General features: G+C 34.9%; 1 protein-coding gene across 22 annotated transcripts in view; it reads left to right on the forward strand.

The window, feature by feature from the left end:
• PARD3 (par-3 family cell polarity regulator) overlaps positions 1–23170 on the forward strand; it is a 612541-nt gene that overhangs the window by 306338 nt on the left and 283033 nt on the right. For all 22 annotated transcript variants that reach the window (XM_087915556.1, XM_026710113.2, XM_087915560.1 and 19 more), the window contains 2 exons: positions 17340–17428; positions 21822–21905. In XM_087915556.1, the coding sequence (XP_087771682.1) occupies positions 17340–17428; positions 21822–21905 (173 nt within the window). The remainder of the gene's footprint in view (positions 1–17339; positions 17429–21821; positions 21906–23170) is intronic.

Genomic DNA, 23170 nt, shown 5'->3' on the forward strand with positions numbered 1-23170 from the left:
TGTAGAGTGGTTTAATTTTCTTTCAATTCGGAATGATTGTCAGTGGCGGTATTAGTATTATAAAACACATTTTAAGCTATTCTTTCTGCAAGAAGAAAATTGGAGCCTTTCCACAATCTGGAAATTAGATATTTCTATTCTAGCACTGGATTGTGAAAACTGGAAATTTCAGGATTCTTGCCTCTACTAACATTATTTGGAAAAGGACATGCTTCCATACAGTCTCTTGATTTTAAGATTCTAGAAAAGGTTTTTCCTTCCATATCAGCATTGTTAGAGTTATGTTTTAATAGAAAAAATAAAAGAAAGCTTCCTCAATACCATAGGTTTTTATTCAGAAGCTAACCAGTTTGAGATTATTTTTAACTACTAAGAAACTTTCCAATTCTTTTTCAGGTATAGGTAGTCCTTGACTTACAATCATTTGATTAGTGACTGTTCTAAGTTACAACAGCACTAAAGTGACTTATGACCAATTTTCACACATGCGATGTTACAGCATCTCCATAGCCACATGGTCAAAAGTCAGGCGCTTGGCAACTGGTATATATTTATGACAATTGATTGTCCCAGGTTGATGTGATCACTATTTTGTAATCTTCCCAGCCAGCTTTCAAGCAAAGCCAAATTTGCTTAACAACAGCAGAATTAGTGCTAAGCAAAGTGATTTGCTTAGCAACTGTAGCAAAAAAAAGTCATAAAATGAGGTAAAACTTACTTAACAACTCCCTTGCTTAGCAATAGAAATTTTGGGTTCAATTGTAGTTGTGAGGATTACCTGAATGTATTTTTAAATTTAACTTTTTTAAAAAACCAGATGTTCCTAAATGTCATAAATATTTCCTGGCTAAATATAAAAACATGAATGTTAATAGGTGAATAATATAAGCTTTAAAAGAGAATTTCAAGCTTTTTCTGCAAAGATCTCCTTGAGAATAAGTTATAGTTTTTATTATATATTGAAATAAACATCAAATGAAGCATATCTCATAAGTTTCTTCATATTTGATAAGCATTTTGGCTGTTACTTCCAGTATATAGGCTGTCCTTTACTTTGAGCAATTTCATTTAGCAACCGGTTGATGGCACTGAAAAATGTGACTTATAACTGATCCTCGCATTTAGGATTGTCATTGCATCCATCAGTCACATGATCAAAATTTTATATATATGGAGAGAAACAGAGACAGAGATAGGGAGAGACATGGACATGACTCACTTCAAAACTGCCTTGCTTTATCAGTGGAATTTCTAGCCTCAATTGTGGCCATAAATTGAGGTATAGTAGCCTCCTGATACATTGGAACACATTTGAAAGATTTTTTATGTGGTCATCCTGTTCTATTCTGTGTCCTTAAATTACACAACAGTACATGGATTTAATCTGGGACTCTGCAAATCAATTTAGGTTTGAAACATCATGAATCTGAAACATTCTATCTTAAATATGAAATAATTAAAAAAAAACCTGCTCCCATGAATTTTGGAATTGTTTTGAAGGACACTCCCTAAAATGATTAAAACAGTCTGTTTCCTACATGAAAAATTAGAATTTGAAAGTAAAAAGATTCACATTTCAAATGTTTTGCAAGTGTATAATTCTACCTATTAATTGTTCCAACTAAAGGACTGTATTAATATTTTTGTAGGATCCGTTTTAAGTTATATATTACATTAAAAAGAAATACTTATCTTAATATAGAAGTTTAAAAGGAATCATGATGAATTTTTTTTAGCAGTAAATACTATTCTGATCACATGAAAGGCATTCTGGCCTTTCTAACTTATTTTGTATTTAATGCTCCAGGGGGACCAATTTTCATGAGAAATTTGTTTTGATAATCATAAACAGACTTAATGTTGTAATTTTCTCATGAAACATGGGCTAAAGTTTTGCATTAATGACTTGAAAGTTTCCCAAAGTGGGAGACATTTTTGTTCAAAGTCCAAGAAAAATAATGCTGGAATCAGGAGGAGAAAAGAGAGAAAAGTTATTGTTAGTGTTTTAAAGCTATTTTCATGTGTATCACTTTGCAAAAATGTGATGAGAATTCAAGTCTGTTCTAAGACTTCATTAATATTTTTGGAGGCTGTCAGTTATTTTTTAGTGATATTCTACTAGAAGATTGCATTTTGAAAATTTCATATACAAATAGAAATGTGATGCAGGTTTCATTGAGTCTTTTGCATGCCTAAGCATGAATACTAATATTATTCCAGTAATCTTTCTTCTGCTCTCAAGTTCAGGTATGACTTTTTCATGGTAGTCAAAACTTTAAATGTGATCAGATTTACATGTAGCCTCTTTTTGCCAATATCTTTAAAGTTTATTCTCCAACTGCTTCTATACCTGGTTACTATCAGTTTTAAAAATGAGAATATACTCACTTGTTTTCTTGTTTAACATTGTTCATATATGGCACTTTTTAGGCATACAGATTAGTGACATTCATCAAGAATAGAGTAAGAGCATCATAGCATAGACTTCTCATGTAGATCAGGGGTGTCAAACTTGATTTCATTGAAGGCCGCATTAAGATTGTGTTTGACCCCGGGGGGCTGGGATGGGCATGACCAGGATAGGCATGGGCAGCATGATATCACTCTTGTCGGAGGGCACCTACCGTGGTCCGAGTGGTCTGTTTTCAGCTGTGACCTCCTCCAGTAACCCTCTGCCAGTGAAAACTGAGCTCGGGAGGGCCATAGGCGGCCCTTGTGAGCTCTGTTTTTGCTGGCAGGGGCACCTTCGCGGGCTGGTCCTTCGCTGGAAGATGGAAGACTAGAGGAGGAGAGAGAGAGAGAGAGAGGTTGTGAAGAATGATATGCTTGTGAAATATGATAGGAAAGTTGTTCCTTGTAATATTTTGGATGTGCTTATAGTTTTTAATAATATTTGTCCCTTCTAAGAAAATGCTATTTTCTTTGGGAAAAAAAAGTTAAACTGAGAGCAAATGCTAGTTGTTATTTCTTTCACGTGTTATTTTTGAATGTTAAAACACCACACACACTGTCTCCTTGAAAGAACTTGGATGCTTGAAGAAAGGGTGAAGGACACTGTTTGATGTCAAGCAATATTATGAAACCTCTTCACAGCATCTATCATATGCCAGTAAATACACAAATATAGCCATTTTGATTGTTAGAACTTCTCAACACCTCTAGAGACCTTTTGATATTTACTTTACCTTTCTTTGGTAGCTCTCTTTTCTCTGTTTAAGAATTTAGCTTCACGATCTTAAAGATCCACTTGATAAAATGTGTGCTCATTCATTCTCTCACCCCCCCACACCAATAAGAATTAATTGAATGCTGTTTGAAATTAAACTTGGACTTTTATTTATTATTTTCATTTTATTGGCCTTTAGTAAGTGAAAATATGCCTTTGGTGATATTCGTACAAAGCTACCATTAGAACTTTGCACGTTGACTTCCCCTCATTGACTTAATTTGCAAAATTATGGAATAAAATCAACAATAATGTTTTATAAGATTTCCTTTCAACATTCTTACACTTTTCAAAACATGTACTTATATTTTTCACAGCTGTCCACATTTAAGCAATCAAGCAGAGAGCAGAGTAGGGATTGCCGGTTTTCCAAGAATCCAAACTAAAATATATCTTTCTGAAAAACCTAGTATTAATTCTATCAACATGTTCTTTTAATGTGGCACTGTATTTTTAAGAGAATGATTTGAACTTTATTAGCAGTGTCGATTATTGTCCTGTCCTGCTTACAGGATTTGAAGTCTTTTTAATGTTTCGCCACTCCCAAATAATTTTCCCCAGTATTCACTGCATGCAGCAACCAGCACAAAATCCAATGAGACCAGTTCTCAAGTCTGACAACACAGAGCAAGTGTGTAAAGTCACCCACCAGGTTTGGAATCCTAAGACAACTCCATGGTGTCAGCACATATCACAAAACCAAATTTCAAGTCCAAAGTCATGTTGCAGGGTCAAGGCTTAAGTAGGTTCAAAGGTAAGAGTCACAATGACTCTCAAACACACAGCAAGAAACATGAATTGTTTCCAGCATTGCTTGCTCCATGCACCCTTAGACAATGTTAATGTTAAATTTCATATGTAAACAATATGAATCCAGACAAATAATATTTAGGTGAAGCTCAACAGAAATTAAGAGAATATGAATCTGCAACACATTTTCATTTTCTAAGTCTTTTGTCACCATATTTAGCATTGTGATACTTAGCAGAATTCTTATTTGTTCAATGTACTATTCAGATATCTTTAAATACTATATTTTATACATTGTAACTTCTTTTCATACTGTCCTGTGGATTCCTACACCCTGAAATTTTATACTGCATATTCCCAGTATATCATTGCATCTAACTTGAACTTCTTTAGTCACTAACATTCCCAAACCACTGATTTTATTAAGGCCTTCTGGAGTTTATCATTAAGACTAAGAAGACATGGTATAATTAGAAAAGGAAAAATAAAAGTCAACAATATAGACTCGGTAAATATTAAGTTAGTAAAGCTATTTCCATTTTTATGTAGGTCATTAATAGCCAGAGCCCCAGTTTTAGGCTTTGGAAACATTATTATTAATTTCTCCAATCTTAACCGTGATCAGCTTTTTAAAAAACATTTATTTTATCTGATCTGGTCAGAGGCAATATTCAGCAGGTGCTGACCAGTTCTGGAAAACCAGTAGCAGAAATTTTGAGTAGTCCGGAGAACCAGCAAACACCACCTCTGGTCCCGCCTCCATCTATTCCCTGCCTTCCGAGTCCCACCTGATCACTGGGTCTTCTTTTGTTGCCCTGCACAGGAGAACAGAGCTGGAAATCTGGTTAGTGAGATGCGGAGAGGGAATGTGGATTTTACAGTAACCTTCCCCGGCCATGCCCACCAAGCCACACCATGCCCACGAAACCATGCTCATAGAACCAGTAGTAAAAAAAATTTAATCCCACCCCTGCATCTAGTTAAAGGTACACTTGTGTTCTTTGTTGTTTAAATATGAGGAGAAGGAAGAAATGCTACTTTGGATTGTCACTGACATCCAAGGATTGTCTCAGAGGTATAAAAAGATTTATTGAATGTGGCTTCCACAGAAGAAGGCCAGACACTGCGATATTAAGGGGCCTTCCTAGGAGACAACACTCCTTGTCATCTTCCTCTGAGGATAAACTGTAGCAGAAGTCTGAGATGAAGGCATTTTGACAGCTCTTCCCCAGGCTGAGGAACTTGAACATACTGTCTCTGTAAGGTTGTAATTCTCTGCTGAGGCAGTGTTTTATAAGATGAGAACTAGCTGACCTCATTTAGACATACTGTTTCTGATTCAGTGGTCCTTGTTCTGCATAGTCTGATGTGAGCCTGGATTCTACTCAGGTAGTCCTTGAGTTACAACCATAACAGTGAGATCACTGACTCCATTTTATGACCCTTTTTCATCTGTCTTTAAGCAATGTTGTTAAGTAAATCCACAGTCATTTTTTCTGAAAATGAGAAGTAACTGCCAGTTTTCAGCAAAAGTGTCATAAAATGTGGCCGTGTGACACTGCAAAGGGTCATAAATGTGACTAGATTGCTGAGTGCCTGAAGTGTGGTCATGTGATGGGGCCTCTGCCTGTCGGAATGTTGAATCTGAGTGGTAAGTACCCTCAAAGTCCCCTGTGGGAACTTTAACCAGTCTCTAATATCATAAGTTGAAAAGTATCTGTATTTCACCAAACTGACTTATGTAGAATTGACTGTTCTTGTATGTAGCCCAACAGCCCTTGTTTCCTATAAACCTCTTACCAGCAATATGCTGAATGTATTGAACTATGGGATATACTTAGTGTCTGACTTGAACTCCTTAAACCAAATACTTTAATCCTGGAATCACACTTATCTGTAGAGAGTAGCTGTGTGAGCTGGTGATTATGGCGGTGATGACGATATCCATAGAGTCATGTTCGACTCTTGGTGATTCTAGGGCCAGGTCTCTCCACAACTTCCATATCCAATCTTGTACTATTTATTTGAGTTGTTCTAAACTCTGGCTACAGCATATGTGCTGTAGGAACTATATGAGCATCTTTTTGGGATCTCCATGAGAAACAGGAATCTGAATTTTGTATCAATTAAGGTTTCAGACTTTAAAGGCAGCCCTAAGTGTTATATAAATCTAATCTGTAGATGGCAAGGTTATTTCATAAAGGCTTATATTTACATGTTTTTATGCTTTAAATAGAAAGAACAGGTTGCAGGAATGTATATATTATGTGTGCAGTGTAATGTGATACCCCATAATATGCTTTGATATGATTAGCATGCACATGGGCATGAATAATCTGGGACCACATGTTGTTACACTTGTATACTTAATGCACACTTTCATTCATTCATCTCTTGTAAGGTCATTTTTAAACTAGTGTGAAACAAACCACAAACATTTCTGGTTTCCTTTTGGTTTACCCAAATAAAGTAGGTTTCAATTTGCCTTGAAACATCTTTTCTGACACTGATAGTGAGACGGGTGGTTGAGCAACTAGTAAATATTGCATTTTTAAAACACATGCATACTGATAGACACATGCAAACATGAGCTAAAAGAATATAAGACAAACTTGAAAGTATATAGTATTATATACTATATATTAAACTATTCCATCCAAATATTCATCCATTCAAATATTCTGGAAAAATCTATTATTTCTTTAATGAATAAAAACATTTTAAAATTTCATTTACATGTTGTTAGATTCCATATTATAAGCTGAATGGAGAGTATAAATGAAACATCTTAAGGGCTGAACAAAACCAAATAGTTTTCTAAAGTTATTTTGTTCTTTGCAGTTATTTCATTACCAGGCAGATAACTTCATCAATAATTATGAGTACAGGAGGAAGTGAAATTTTTAACTATTTGTTGCTTGTTCTAGAAACCTTGAATGAGACGTTCTTTTTTCCTTGATACTCTTTGAATGGAACATTATTCTTCCTTAGTTGTTTTTGTTTACCTAGTGCTAATTGCTCCTTCCACTTTGGGTATTGGGTGTAAGTGATGAAAACTAACACCTAGTAAACAGGAACCAGCACCAAATAAATAAACAGTCAAAGAAGTAATAAAGTCCTTAACATCTTGCTATTTTCCCAAGAATTTGACTGGTTAGTTGAACCCACATGGTTTTCTGGTTAATTTGTGTCTGGTTTCATTGGTTGTCATAATAATGTTTGTCTTGTCTTTGGTTGTTGTTTGCTACTGTAGTTTTTTTAACCTTTTTGTTAGTCATCCGGATACATCCTTGCTGGATGAGCAGCTATATAAAATAATAAATAAGCAAAGAAAGAAATAACATGGCTGGTGGCTATCATACATAAATACAGTGGTACTTCTATACTCGTTAATTGGTTCAGGAACTGCAATGAGTACAAAAAGGATGAGTATCAAACCATTTTTCTCCCATAAGGAATAATGTAGTGAGTCATAAGGCAGCTGACACCAACAAGTTCTAGCTTATGTATTGAGTATCAAGAAAACAGTGATTATTTGAAGTAAATTAATAAATTATTCTGAAGACTACCCGGACAAAATTTTCAGTCATTGCATTGATGCATTGAGTATTAAATTTAATGTATTTCAAAGCAGTCAAATACAAAGGTACCACTACAGCTAACAAACTTCGCTCCTACTTGAACCTATAATTCTCCCTAGGCTGGAAATGAAATATCTGCAAGAAAAAAAAGGAAGCCCAGAGAGCACTAAGATTTTAACAACTTAATCATGATCTTCCATATAGTTTCCACTAGAAGAAAACTATTTCTTTTCTACTTAGGAAATGCAGAAGCCAGAACACTTTGGGAACACAAAATACTACACTCAATCCAGATGATTGTTAATAAATGATAAATTAGTCTGTAAATAGATTTCCCACACCAAGATATTTTGCTAAGACATAATTGACCTTTTCCTCCATAATAATAACAAAACATAATTTATTGAATCTCCAGTAATTATTTTTCATGTTCTAATGTAGCTAATTATCAAATGCTTGCATAGAGCCTGAGGTCAGTGTTGAAAGTCTTCATTTTTTTAGACTGGTTATGCTCATGTAATGGTCAAAATGGTTTTGTTTGAAGGAAAAATATCAAAATAAATGGAATGTAACATTATTTATGGTTTATAATTATAATCAAGAGAAGCAATGCACTTTCTCCCCAAATATTTACTTAGATTGCAGTTTTAATTCCCTCTCCATCTATCTGTCTTTCACACACATAAACATACACATTTGTTATATTATACATCATGCTACTAAAACCGTCATAATAATCTTTACCCATTTGAAATGGTGCCTTCACAGGGCAGCCATTTTTGAATCAAGGTATCACAAATGGGCTAACCTACAGCATGTTTCCAAAATTCAGGACTCCAGCTCATGATGAAATAAAATTTAGGGAGGTTGTGGCTGCTTCAGTGCTTCTGGCTACTGCTGGGCTACTGCTACAAGCATATGATCTTCATTTTCAACTTTTTGTGACAGTTTCCCAGTCAGTCTCACAATCCCTTTGTCTTGTCTTATCCTGTCCTGTACTTCTTGTCATCTTATTTTGTATTTATATTTATTTATATATCAAAATTAGAAACACCATTGTAGAGACTGAGCCACCAAGTAGCAAGTAATTGACTCATAAAGCTCTTAAAGAAGCAAAGCCTTTAAGATAAAAGAAGAAATATTCTTATTGCTCTTTTGTGCCCATTGTCTGGTCTCCAAATATCTATATACTATTTTTATTCAGACCTCAGAGTGCTCCATCTTTCTAAATTTTCTTACAGCAACCCTATGGCCTAGGTTGGATTGAAAATCACCAAGTTAAGCTTCTATGCTGAGATGGATAAAAAATTGGATGTCTCAATTAGCCATTAAACTTTACAGCCAATACTGATTCATTATGCTACTTCTTATTCTGAAACTAAATTTATGCCACCCCCTTCTACAGGTGCCAAAGATCAGGTAGAATATTCCCACTTACCTGCAGGAGGCCATGTGATTCTCTGTCTCTGACAGTTTCCCACAACTCAATAGAGAACAAAGCAGAGTTTCTAAACTGTTCTCAGTTGAGAAGAAAGACACAGTGGGTCATGGGTTGTTCATATAGTTCTTGTTAAATTATGTAACTATATTATTCTACAATGAATATTGTATTTTTATATACTTCATAATAAGTTGCTTAATTGCAGCATGTTAGAAATTTAACAAACAAAACTCTATATTATATACATTTATCGACTGACCTTAGGTTTGCCTATCGGGATTCTTTCTTTTGTACATCTATCATTTTAAAATATGAAACAATTCCATATACAAATTCTTAATTTCATAATTTGAGAAAAATTACATTTTTGTGAATGTGACTTTGGGCATAGCTCTTTCTGAGCAGAAAAACTACATTTTATTTAGATTTGTGTGTGTGTGTGTGTGTGTGTGTGTGTGTGTGTGTGTGTGTGTTTGAAATTATTGTTGACTTTGGATGGCCAGAACTTTTCAGGTTCTGAACAGCTGATCTTGGGATTTATTACAGGAATTTGCTGTGCAAGAGCATTTGGATAAAATAAATATTATAGATAATTAATGTTCATTGTATTCCTGCATAGTCTGATGCCAAGCCCCAAACCCAGCTACCTCTTGTTACTTGGAATACTTCCAAGTCTTCATATGTGATAACAGATCTTGTATTTCCAGCTATTTTCCTTGTTTGTTTTGTTTTAGAGAGTTGAGTTGCCTATACAATAAAAAATAAAAATAGAATAGAAAATCTTGTGACAGTATTATGTGTACTCTATTGAAAAGGAACATCACAAAATATAGATGCAGACATTGTGGACGATCCTGTCACCTTTTAATGCATTATTCATATATTAGGCACATGGACTATTAGAACTACATTATGTATTATGCATTCCTTGTCTACTTTTACAGTTTTTGCATGTGATTCTTCATACAAAATGAGGTAGGTTGAGGATAACATTTAGTAAGGCTGGGTTGTGTGTTATATGAAGCTCAGCTATTTGTCCTGAAGTTACATAGTTATATAAGAAAGATAGAAAACAGAGTCTATGCAGTATTATGTTTGCATGAAAGCAAAAATGTTCACAAGTTATAAACATAGTAAGACATACAATATTGTTAATATTTTGTACTCTGTAGTGTTCTGGAAACTAAACTTGCCTAGATTTTTTAACAGTTCTGTTATTATTTAAAATTGGTATGCATCTAACATTTAAATAGAAAATAACATGAAATATTAAAAAATAACAAATCAGTAATCAGTATGATTTGAATAACACTGGTGCTTTGTGATTTTTCAGCATCTCCAAATCCAACCAAGGGGATGAGAATGGGAAATTATGAAACCAGATTTTCTGTGTTATAGGGACCAGAATAGTATTCAGGATTACTTTTATCATGGGCATTTTAGCAAACAGATATTGCAGCTGTATTTTAAAGATATCACTAACTGTGGTTTATTCTTAACAAATCACTGTCAATAAAAATGAAGGCAGAGTTTGGACATCATCCGCAGAACCACATAAGATCTGTTGGTTCAGTTTGTGACTCTTCTGATTACTGTTGGAATAACCTGCAAGTTCAATAATCTCCCACAATCATCTATGCTAACCAGGTTGCTTAGGCTTTAAAGTTTAATAATATATGTAAACTCATTCATTTCATCATTCATGACCTGAAGAGAAACTGAAATTCTATGGAATTTATTTTTCCTTGTGAGCTTTGCATTAAATCAGGATTTTGAATGATGTGCAAAATAGACATCATGATAGAGGAAAAATAAGGTACATTCTGTTTTATTGCACTGGTTTTTGTGTTATTTCAAAAATGGTGAATTCATTATATTCACAAAGCATGGCTTTGTCATCAGTGCCTTGAGTTTTCATATTAGGTCCTTCTGTTGTGTGTTCCAGTCCTCTGTATTATGATATCTTTAAAAAGCAGAACTAGAAATCATGGATTCATCTGCTATCCATCTCAAATCTGGATAAAAGGAACAGATGGTTTACTTAAACTAGAAAGATAAGGAGGAAATTCACTGTCATAAGGAAGCCAGGAAACATGAGGCTTGGGGGAGGGGGGAAATTAGCTCATGGACATTACATGGGAAAAAGCCCTCATATTTAAAGACTGGATAGCTTAGCTGGCAGAAGAGTATCCTGCCACAGAAATAGAAAAAGAAAAAAATAGCTTCCTGGAAGTGTGATTGAGTTCTTTCCAAAAGTGTTATTGTATATCTTTTCTTTATGTTTGAAGATTGCTTCTCTGAGTAGCTTTAGCCAGTAATCCTAAAGTGAAGATTACAGGAAATCCATTGAAGTATATTCAGATACACAGATACGGCATAGTCCAATTGTGATTACCTAAGAGAAAAGATCTCCATGAGGTACATACTCTTAATGATTTAGAAAATGGAGTTCCAAAGAGCTTTAATCAGTACAGAGCAATATTTTATCTATAGTAATTCATTATTAAATATGTTTTTATTTATATGCAGTGGTGTAGATATTCTTCAGCTTCCCAAGTCTGGTACCGTACATCCAAATACTATAATATTTAATAAAAATTTAAAAAATAAAATTAGATCCTTCTAATAATCTATAACATTAGTAATACAGACTGTTTTAGTAGCATTGTAAGGTAAAGTGATATAAACTGTTTCATAAAAACCACTCTTATACAAAGCATTTTGGCTAAATTTGCTAAATAGTTCATTCTCAAAACTTTTTCCAGCCTGTAAATAAAATATAGCATTTCTAATTTACCTCTATAACAGGTGGGCTTTTTAATTTAAGAAGAAATCCAAAGCAATAATTGCTTGATGTAGATACTTTCAAAGCTAGTTACTTTTTTTAGTAAATGAGAATTCAAAGTTACTTCCCTGTGCAGGTGTCCAAATTAATCTATGTTTGGTTCCATGTAAATGAAAATCTGTGTTATATGGGAAAGAAAGGAGTTGCTGATTATGGCACTATTAAAATGTTTTTTTAAGGGATGCATCTGTTGATTATAGTATCATGGTACCAGTGCTCCAGTGTAGTTTAAAGCTTATTTTACTCTAAGTATCATAATTGAGATACATAATTTTTAGACTTAGAAGATTACCAAATGAAGTAGAAACAGTATACTATTCCTTTAGAGTTAGTAGTAAATTTGAAAAAGGGGTGGGAGGGGCATTTGACACATTCATATAGCAAACCTACAGGTACTTCTTCTTAATTGGGACCATTGCTAAGCAATGTGGTAATTAGGCAAAACATCACAAGACCATATTTTTGTTGTTGTTGTTGTTAGTTGTGAAGTCATGTCCAACCCATCGCAACCCCACAAACAACATTTCTCCAGGCCTTCCTGTCCTCTACCATCTTCTGGAGTCCATTTAAGCTCATGCCTACTGCTTCAATGATTCCATCCAGCCACCTCATTCTCTGTTGTTCCCCTCTTTCTTTGCCCTCAATCGTTCCCAGCATTAGGCTCTTCTCCAGTGAGTCCTTCCTTCTCATTAGGTGGCCAAAGTATTTGAGTTTCATCTTCAGGATCTGGCCTTCTAAAGAGCAGTCAGGGTTGATCTCATCTAGGACTGACTGATTTGATAGCCTTGCAGTCCAAGGGACTTGCAGGAGTCTTCTCCAGCACCAGAGTTTCAAGGCCTCAATTCTTTGGTGCTCAGCCTTTCTTTATGGTCCAGAACACAGCCATACATTGCAACTGGGACTATATGCACTTTTGTTGGCAGGGTGAAAAATGGAAATTCCAGTAGTTCCAGTTCTTAGACCAGAATAGCATTGTTAGGTGAGGATCTCACACTTCTCCCCTGCCTTTGATTCAAGTCTCATCTGTCTCTACCTCACCTCTGCCCATTTGGCTGCCCTGCTCTTGGCTGCCCCACATTGCTGCAGCCGAATTTCATCATCTTCCTCCTACTGCTAGACCAGGATCCTGGCATGGGTGAGGGTGAAGCTTCTGGTTGTTCATGAGGATTTTTAGAAGGAAAGCTGGACCAAGAGTGAAAAGAAGATAAACTCTGCCAGCAATGGGCACATCTCTACTCCTTGCTTAAGCCTACATTCCAGTTTTCCAAGACCAATTTGAGCCGTAGTGGTGCAGTGGTTAGAATGCGGTACTGCAGGCTACATTTGTGTGTGGCAATTGCCAGCAGTTGGCAGTTCAAAGCTGACCAGGTTCAAGGTTTACTCAGCCTTCCATCCTTCCGAGGTCAGTAAAATGAGGACCCAGATTGTTGGGAGCAATATTCTGACTCTGTAAGCCACTTAGAGATGGCTGTAAAAGCACTGTGAAGCAGTATATAAAAAGTGCTATTACTATTGCTAATTTCCTCTAATTCTGCTGTAACCTCAAACAGCACTTCCCACAGAGCGTCCACTTTCACCCAGGCTCTCCTGCCACTGTCATGTTCGCTGTATACTCCAGAATTGTATCTTAGCCAATGGTGGGATTCATTTTTTTTTACTACCGGTTCTGGGGGCATGACTTGGTGGGAATTGCAGGGGAAGGATACTGTAAAATCCCCATTCCCCCACACCTAGGGGAAGGTTACTGCAAAATCCCCATTCCCTCCCCACTCCCTCCCCATTCCTGGGGGAAGGTTACTGCAAAATCCCATTTTCCCACCCCACTAACCTGCTTTTCAGCTCCGTTCTCCTGTGCAGGGCAACAAAAGAAGATCCAGCCGATCAGCTGGGACTCGGGAGGCAGAGAATAGATGGGGGCAGGACCAGTCGGAGGTGGTATTTGCCGGTTCTCCAAACTGCTCAAAATTTTCACTACAGGTTCTCCAGAACTGGTCAGAACCTGCTGATCTGGTCTTAGCCCATTGTATCCATACGTTATGTCTCTTATGTCCTGGTTAGTTGCTTTTGTGTACAATCCACAGATATTCAAGACCATTCATTCTTGACTCTACCAATTCCTATTTTACTATGTATAGGTTTGATTATTTTTGTAACCCAATTGCCCTACTTTTAGCTTACTTTTATATTTCTCTCAAATGACTAAATATAGTTAGAATATTAAATTTAATAGCTAGAACAATAAAGTGTATAATGGTCTAGAACACAGAGTTGCAGTTGATTGAATGGAGAGTGCTGGCTCCTGCTTGAGCCAATCTATGCTATGATTGGCTTCAATGGGTATAAAGGAGTCTCCTCTTTTTCCCTGAGATTTTTCTTCTGTACACTCTCGTATACCAGGGGTGTCAAACTCGATTTCATTGAGGGCGCAGCAGGGTTGTGTTTTACTTCAGGGGGCTGGAGTGGCCAAGGTGAGTGTGGCCAGCTTGATGTCACTTGTGTTGGAGGCACCTGTGGTGGCCCAAGCACTCTGCCAGTGAAAATGGGCTCCTGAGCTCCATTTTTGGCTGCAATGGCCTCCCGCAACCCTCTGCCAGTGAAAACGGAGCTCAGGAGGGCCACCTATGGCCCTCCGAGCTCCATTTTCACTGGCAGAGGGTTGCAGGAGACTGCCACAGCCAAAAATAGAGCTCAGGAGCCCATTTTTTTCTGACAGAGGCACCGCGGGCACTCTTGCTGTTTCCAGGGCAGCCCTGTGGGCCAGATCTAAGCACCCCAAAGACCGGATTTCCCCCACCGGCCTTGAGTTTGACACCCTTGCTGTATACTATCTCAAGTTTTACCTTATGATGTCCCCGTGTTACCGACTATCTTATCCTCTTTAAATATAAATGTGAAATATATTTATTTATATATACTACAAGTTTGTGCCAGTGTCTTTGACCTCATTTGGACACTTACCACACAATTCTCTGACAAATATCATTTACAACAACAACAGTCATTTATATTTAATGTGTTGGACAGAAGCACACTCTTGTACATAGCCATTTTTGCTTGTTTCGTTCTAAATTTATATTTATTCTTTTGGCATGCTAATGTTTGAGTAGAATGATTTTTTAAGTTTTGTATTTGAAGCAAAAATACATTTTTAAAGCAGATATTCAGTAGTTATTAGTCTTACTCATTTCTGAATTTCCAGATGATCCAATCACCTTTTCTATATTCAGTATCATTACTATTATGTAACATAAAAGAATTGAGTCACATTAATTCAGAATGTCATACATTTTTCTCCCATTCATCTATGGTTCTTCCATTATCAGTGCTCACTGAAGTATGAACTGTTACCAGTCTAAAGATAGATGAGATTAATTCATTCAAAAATACATTTTAGTTCTTTCATTCATAATTAAGCCTACATATTCCATAAAAAATTCTTAGCTAATTCTGTACTTGGCTAATTGAATATTTGGAAGATCTACTATAAGTATTAAACCCTTCTTGTTCAGTTGTGCACCATGCATCATATTTTAATGCAATTAAACATTTTAAAGTTATTATAAATTTTCCTCTTTTGGAATATTTTGAACAACTAATATGGTGGTGCATTTTTGTAGGGATGTACCAAGGAAGTAATATAAATTTATGTTTATTTATTCATTAAATTTATTTGAACCATCTTGCTACTAGAGTTTATATAAATTTATATAGAATTAAATAAATTTATTGACACATATATACAGTTGAATAATTTACAAATGCTAAATTTTGCTGATATTTACAAATTATTTACACACACACACACACATATATGGCATACATATATACATATGTACGTACATGTACACACACACACATATCTGCAATTTAGCAGTTTCGTCTACACAACAGTTTGTAGTAAGAATTCATAATTCATTTGCAGGTCCTCAGAGGAAATACCCACTTGGACATAACAAATGCATTGGCTTTGTTTTAATATCTCATTAATAATTCATATTATTGATTCTCTTTGCGCTGAATTCATAACCCATCATCCAATACTTATCATTTTGCTGATTGATGCTTCAGCAAATCTGAATTTAAACTGCTGATTGTAGGACAGTAGACAAAGTATTCATACAAATGAATGTTTAAAGATATTCACATTTCTTTGAAAGTGTGCAGTTGGTTCCTTCTTTCCCATTTTGGGATTGGAAATTAGGCAAGTCACTACTGGTTAATATTTGGATTTAAGCCTACCAGGAATCCCAGTAATGTGGGTTAGAACAAAAAGTTGACAAAAATCTGAGTTTACCTATTAAAACTAAACACCCCCCTAATTGCTACATATCATGTGGTTAAAATATTAATAATTTTTGATAATTGTCATGCAAATGGGTTTCCCAAGGTGCTTTTTCAGGAGGCAACTGGACTTTTCCAGTTTTTCTTTTGAAGACGTTTCACTTCTCATCCAAGAGAAGGATGAAGTGAAGAAGCTTCTTGGATAATAAGCAAAACATCTTCAAAGAAAATCAAGAAAGTCCAGTTGCCTCCTAAAAAAGCACCTTTGGGACAACCATGACCTGGATGACTGAAAATCGCTACAGATGTCATGCAAGTAGCTTTAATTTTTTTAAAAAGATGGTTATGTGTTTTAAATCTTTGTATATTAGAATAAGTAAATTTATAAACAGAGCCATTTTGATTGAACTGTACTAATTCTGTTTCTTTCATGACACTATGCTTCCTTTCATATATCTGTTAGAGTTTTTTTTTCTTGCATAAAAACCTGGGCACATATACTGGCCAAGGATCTTTCTTAGTAATGTACTTGTGGATACTGGAAGAGGAAACCCCAATTCCGTTCAGTGGTTGAGATGTGCAGTGTAATTCACAATTTGGATATTCATCAAATCAGATGCTACCTATCCAATTGCACTTGCTCTTGTAAATGTCAGATCTGGCACATACCTTACTTGCATTCTGTTTGAATGTTGTCTCTTTAAGGTAGCCTTTGAAATGTAGTTGAGACTTCAGCTTGAGGTAGATGTTGAGAGCATGTACTTTGTGCCAACAACATCAGAGGCTATTTAAAGTGATAGATGTTGGAATTGCTGTTGGTAAGCCATGCAGTTAATGTGATATTGTGTTATATAAGTGCATTTAAAAGAAAATTATCCTGCCTTTTTGTTTCATGTACAAAACCTTACAATATTCTTTCTACCTGTTATTGTCCACTCTATAACAAACCTGTAGGGGACTTGGAGTTAGCTGAAGGAAGTGATTGGGCCAAAATCATCCAGCCAGTTTTCATGTCTAAAGTGGGGACTAGAACTCACCATTTCCTGATTTCTAGGCAACACCCTAGCCATTCCAGTCCCAAATGTTGTGTAATCCAAAGAATATTTATATGCTATTTAAGATGCAAAATATTTTAATAGTTAAGTATCAATATTGTGTGAGTATCCTTACACATCACCTGTGCTTAAATATGGTTATCTCTTTTGCTATTACTAGGATGATGATGGTACAGAAGAAGAAGAGAGCAGAGTAGAACCAGTGGGTCATGCAGATGCAGGTGTGGATAACATCACCTATTCGTTAGAGTAAGTTTATTGTTTTTTAAAACTATTTAATATCTAAATTATTTAAACTTAAATTCAGGAAAAAGTTTTGATAGGTTTGAACTTTGGTGTTGAAGAAGACATGGACACTTAGAAAAATGAACAAAAATCAACCCAGAGTTCTCACTGTAGGTACAAATGAGCTATCTCAAATTATCCTATGTTGGAAACATTTTGCAAAGATTTAGCTTTCTAAAGAGCCACAGTGGTGCAGTACTGCAGGCTATTTCTGCTGCCTGCCGGCTGCCTGCAGTTTGGCAGTTCAAATCTCAGCAGGCTTAAGGTTGACTTAGCCTTCTATCCTTCTGAGGTGGGTAAAGTGAGGACCCAAATTATTGGGAACAACAGGCTGACTGTAAACCACTTAGAGAGGGCTGTAAAGCATATATAAGCATAAATGCTACTGTTAAAGGAAACTCTAGGTCTCGAAAAGCAGAAGGATAGAAAGCAATAGAATAACTACTAGTAAAGTGGATGAATTCAGTTACAATAGTGATGACTATACCTTTGGAAGAGCTGAAGGACCAGATTCAATACAAATCACTGTGGACAAAATCTGTGATTTGTTAGAATAAATACCACTGAGGTGCTAACTTGTCATGTTGTAGGCCTTGTGTAATTTGAACAAAATGGGCGCTATGCCACAGGTGAAGCCACATTAGACAAGTCTCATCTGAAGAGCGAGATAATACAATGAGGTGTAACATACAGCAGTGATCCCCAACCTTTCTGACTCCATGGACCACAGTGATAGTATGAGGTGGTGGGTAGGGAAGATGATGGTTTGTAATATGCAACCTAATCCAGTTCATATGCAAATGAGCTTCATGCACTTATTGCTACTTACGTAATCCGGTTCCCAACTGGCCTGCATACTGAGGGTTGGAGATTTCTGATTTTCAGAAATCTATACTGAATCTGTTCTTGGCTGGGTCAACAAGGTGTCTTGGATACCTTAGAAGTCCTGAACATCTGTGGACAGATCGGGTACATACCTGCATATGTATATATGTGGTGATGGACTGATGCCAATTGCAGTCTAAACACCTGGCTGACTATGGGATTAATTATTATATTAATATTTGGATACAGGTTAAAATATCCTCCAATCAAGTGTATGTATTAGGTTCCTCTTGACTAAGAAGGGAAATATTCCTTGTTTTTGAAAAAGGCTATTTAGTTTTGACAATGAAAAAAATAATTTTCACAACACATTGGGTTGACACATCACAGATACCTCTTTTTGATTATGTGATTGATTGTGCATCATAAAATTGGCTTTAGCTCTCAGTGAGTACATAGATTCTCCCCCACCTCCCATAATGACTGTCCCTAATGTTGATCTCAAGATTCTGATAACTCTGATGATTTGCTAAAATGTTCTTATGTTGAAATGGCCGAAATAAAGTTTGATGTTGTGGAAAGTTTCATAAATTACAAGCTTGTGAACTAAGCACATGATAAAAGACCACAAGATGCATGCACAAATATTTTAGTAAATTTCTATACCTTCACTGAGAACTGTATACCAGCTTCCTCTTAGGTAAAATCAAGAAATCTTATACAAGTTTGCTTCAAACTACATTCAAGGTTCTTCCAATCTTATGGGAGGACCTGCCTTTGTTCAGCTGAATAAACATGTATTTTTAAGAGTGGTAACCTGAACTCTGTCTCTTTGCGCCAAGCCACACCTGATTTCTGCCTGACACTAATAAGGATTTACAAGTCTTCTGATAATATACTTAAGTTTGTTGTAGCTGAGCTTACCAATTTGGCTGCTGATAATCTTCTTCGTTCTACCATTCTAGCTTTAAAGGCTTGTCCAAAAAGCTAGATCTTTGCATTATGGGTCTGCAAATATCTCTTTAATCTTAGTGAATGAAGTCCTCATGAAAAGAGTCTGTCAGTAAAATTTTGCAGAATTGTTTTCAAAATCTGAATGCTTTGCAGGATTTGAGACATTTATAATGATATCTGTTATTTTCTAATGAATGGAAAACACATATGTGCCAAAATACAAAATCAACTTGTGAAATTGGTATCTTTTACTAACCATTACATGTAACGTTGATAGTTACAGTTCTGTACTTGAAAATACATCTGGAAAGAATCCATTATGATATATAAATGATTACTATTGGACTTGCTCATTTTTAACACAATAAGTGGATATTGGATAATTCAAGCAGTGCAGAGAGAAAGAGAAAATCATTGAACAAATAATGAGAAGTCAATTTGACCATTTTCTAGAACCCTTCCCTCTTTTGTGGCTTCCATTTACAGTTGCTGCTATATAATTTAAAAACTACATTGTAATGTGTGCTGGCTGGAAAGGATTAGAATGAGGCACAAATCAGTTTATCTGGAAAAGCTCTTCTTTTATATATATAAATATATAATATATATATATATATATATTTATATATATATATATAAAAAAATAGCTAAGCAGGAGAACCAAGCAAATAGCACAAAGAAAGGGTAAGACAGAATGATTAGGAAATGAACTACATTTGAATTACAAGAAGACTAGGAGAATGTTTAAATATTCCTTGCAGAAAGAAACTGAAAAGCTGTAGAGGTAGAAAAAAATAACACTTTCCTCCCTGTGATATCTGACAAGCTGCTTTTGAAATATTTCTCATGTTTAAAAATTAGTTTTTAATGCTGCATTGGGAATAAGAGTTGCCATTCAGATGTGCCACATTTAGATAACTGTTTAGCTCACTGAAAACTCCAAAGGTTGTGATGCAGAACACAGTTTAGTTTCTGATTGCAAAAGATAAGCTGGCCTTACATTCTTAAAACAGTTTAATGGAAAATATATATAAGTTACAAATGTATTGAAATTAATAAGATGTAAATAAAATTTCTGTATTAATGATACAAAGAGAACTAATTTCATTATTTGAATAACATTTACTTATTGCAAAAAGGTAAAAATGCACTCTCTTCTAAGAAGTTGGCTGCATCCTGATCGTGCCTTCTATAGCTCAGTTTATATCAATAATGTTATGTATGGTTGTACATGGTGCGTGTGATTGCACATAAGTACTGATCAATTTTAATATGCAATCCAGATTTCTCTATATTCAAAAAAAACATCAATAACCTGAAGCTAATATTAAAATTCAGCCAAGGAAAACCCAGACTGCACACAGAATTTCATTATTTCATTATCCCTGTTACAAAATTGGATAATAAAAACATGTGATGAAAACAAACTATTTCAAAGAGGCTTTGAAAATAATGTGTTAAAATGAGTAGTTATACATGAAATGAAAGCAAATGAATTTATATGTATTTTGATGTACGCCTACATAAGGATTTGCCAAAGAATATTATAGCTGAATAGAAATTATAGCTGAATGGAATATGCTGTTTTACAAATCTAGATGTATTCATAAATTATGATTGTTTAGCTTTGATAAGCCTGAACTAAAAATAGTTTAGAACAGTGTCAGAATTCGCAGACAGTTGGAAACTATCACAGATATTTCTATTTTGGTGATGTGTGAGAATTTGTGACAGTGAATGTTTAACGTATAAGGCAAAAACCAGTTTTCCATTATGGTTTAAACATTGCATTTGCAAATTCAATCATTGATGTGATTCTTATATGGCTATTAAAGTGATTATGGGGAATCATTGAATTGACTGTCGTTTGCATATTATTCTGATAATTCTCAATTTGAAATAAGTTCCGATTGACTGAAGTGTTACATTGGATCAGTTTTTTAAAAAAAATATCAAACAAGGTTTGAAGAAGATCAATTCATCCTGATTTTTAATATTAATTAAGAAGGTATAACTGTTTATGTTTTCATTAAACAGCTAAAAAGGACCGAGAGATTTATAGTACAAATTATTAATTTATAAAATTTGGAAATAATTACAGTGGCAATTATGCCAAGACAACATTTATCTAGTTAGGCTTTTCACCCATATACAATACTGTTTCAATTTATATTTATGTTATTTTTAAAGATTTATGGAAACATATGGGAAAACAAAAAGAAATGGAACTTTCTGTTTTCTTTAGGACAATTTGTTTTAGTCCTAGTTTGACACCTAATTGCTAGAAAAGCCCATGTCAAAGTTATTTCGCTGTTGGACATAATACAATTAGTATATTGACTTAGTATAGTTACACAAATGCATTTTACTTGAATAACTAATGAAATTATTATTTTTTATTATGGATTTTCTTTCATGCTGACAGATTATTACTGAGGTATGTAGGAATCAATGTTGTTTTTATCTCTACTAGTTTTCAAATGTCTGTATTTTTGTTTTTGAGTTTGTATTTTTGTAGATGTTTATTTGTCATTTTTTGGTCCATGTTCACATTCCTTCATTCATCATTGTCTCACAGTGAAATGGTGAAGCTCGTTGAAGTTTCCAATGATGGTGGACCTTTGGGGATCCATGTAGTTCCTCTCAGTGCTCGAGGCGGAAGGTAATGTACCATATAGGTTTTTAATTGATTTATTTTCTTAGATGCATTGGTTTTTGTTTTTATCTGATTGATTGATTTATAGGTTGGTTGGTTGATTGACTGCCCATTTCCAGAACAATTATGGGCAGTTTATACTTTATAAGAAGAGTGTGTCTATTTGAAATAGAAACATGATTCTTTCCGCAGAAAGTCTTACTGACTTTCCCTAAGAAATCTTTTCTGAATACAGCTCAGTTAGCCAAGATGAAAATGGCAGAAACTGGTTCTAATTTATATATAAAAAGTTATATTCTGTCCTAATATGAAGCTGGACTGCAAGAATGTAAATTATTTCTGTCACAGCCTCATAAAAAGCTTCTTGTGTTTCACCTTAGTCGGATATTAGAAATAGTGCACCACCTTTTGCAAGTTGCAAGATTATAATTTAAAGACTAGCAACATCTGAAATCTTGACAGCATTCTGTGGGTTCTTTTTCACTCAAACATGGAAGGAAAAAAATTATAATCAAGGTAGTGTTAAATAAAGTTAGCTATATAAAATATAGCACACATTTTTTATTTGTTGCTGAACATGAGTGTATTATATTGCACCACATCCAAAAAACAAGGAAAGAACCAGGTGATGGGTTAAATGAATATATTACCAATAATGCCATATTTTGTCAGGGAACTGAATTAAAATATCAATGCTTACTTTATTCAGTAGAATTCTGGCATTCAGGTTCTGTGATTAAATGTACTTGGAAAATTAAATGATTCTGTACCAAAATTTGCAAGTTTGTAGTGTAAAATCCAACTCTTATACTTCGTCAATAATGTAATTAGGACTTGAGGAGAAATAGGGGGGAAAAGGTTACTGTTAGCAGTGCATTTATATTTTACATCATCCTGGTGGGAAAAAATCAAATGTACATTTATAAATAGAATCCTGGATTATAAACGGATGTGATGCTGTGTTTTGACTAGTCCACATAACTATGAAGAATTCCACTTTAAGTTGATTAAAAGCCAATGTTATTGTAGAAGAAATATATTTTATCTGCTTTTAAAAACCCTTGATAAATAGAAGAGTTTTTGTTCCACAGAATGTTTTTATTATGATATAAAAATAAGTCATTCTCGGCACTCATTTCAATATAATCCTGAAGAATATACAACGTCTTGAGATACTCTGGGAAAAAAAAGCTGAAAATTTTCTTACAATAGCTTTCTGTGAAAAAATAAAAGGGAACATCAGATGCATCATGTGCTTTTATTTATTTATT

The sequence above is a fragment of the Pseudonaja textilis genome, chromosome Z, assembly GCF_049901715.1.
Source record: "Pseudonaja textilis isolate UNSWEBS1 chromosome Z, rPseTex1.2, whole genome shotgun sequence".
NCBI lineage: Eukaryota > Metazoa > Chordata > Lepidosauria > Squamata > Elapidae > Pseudonaja > Pseudonaja textilis.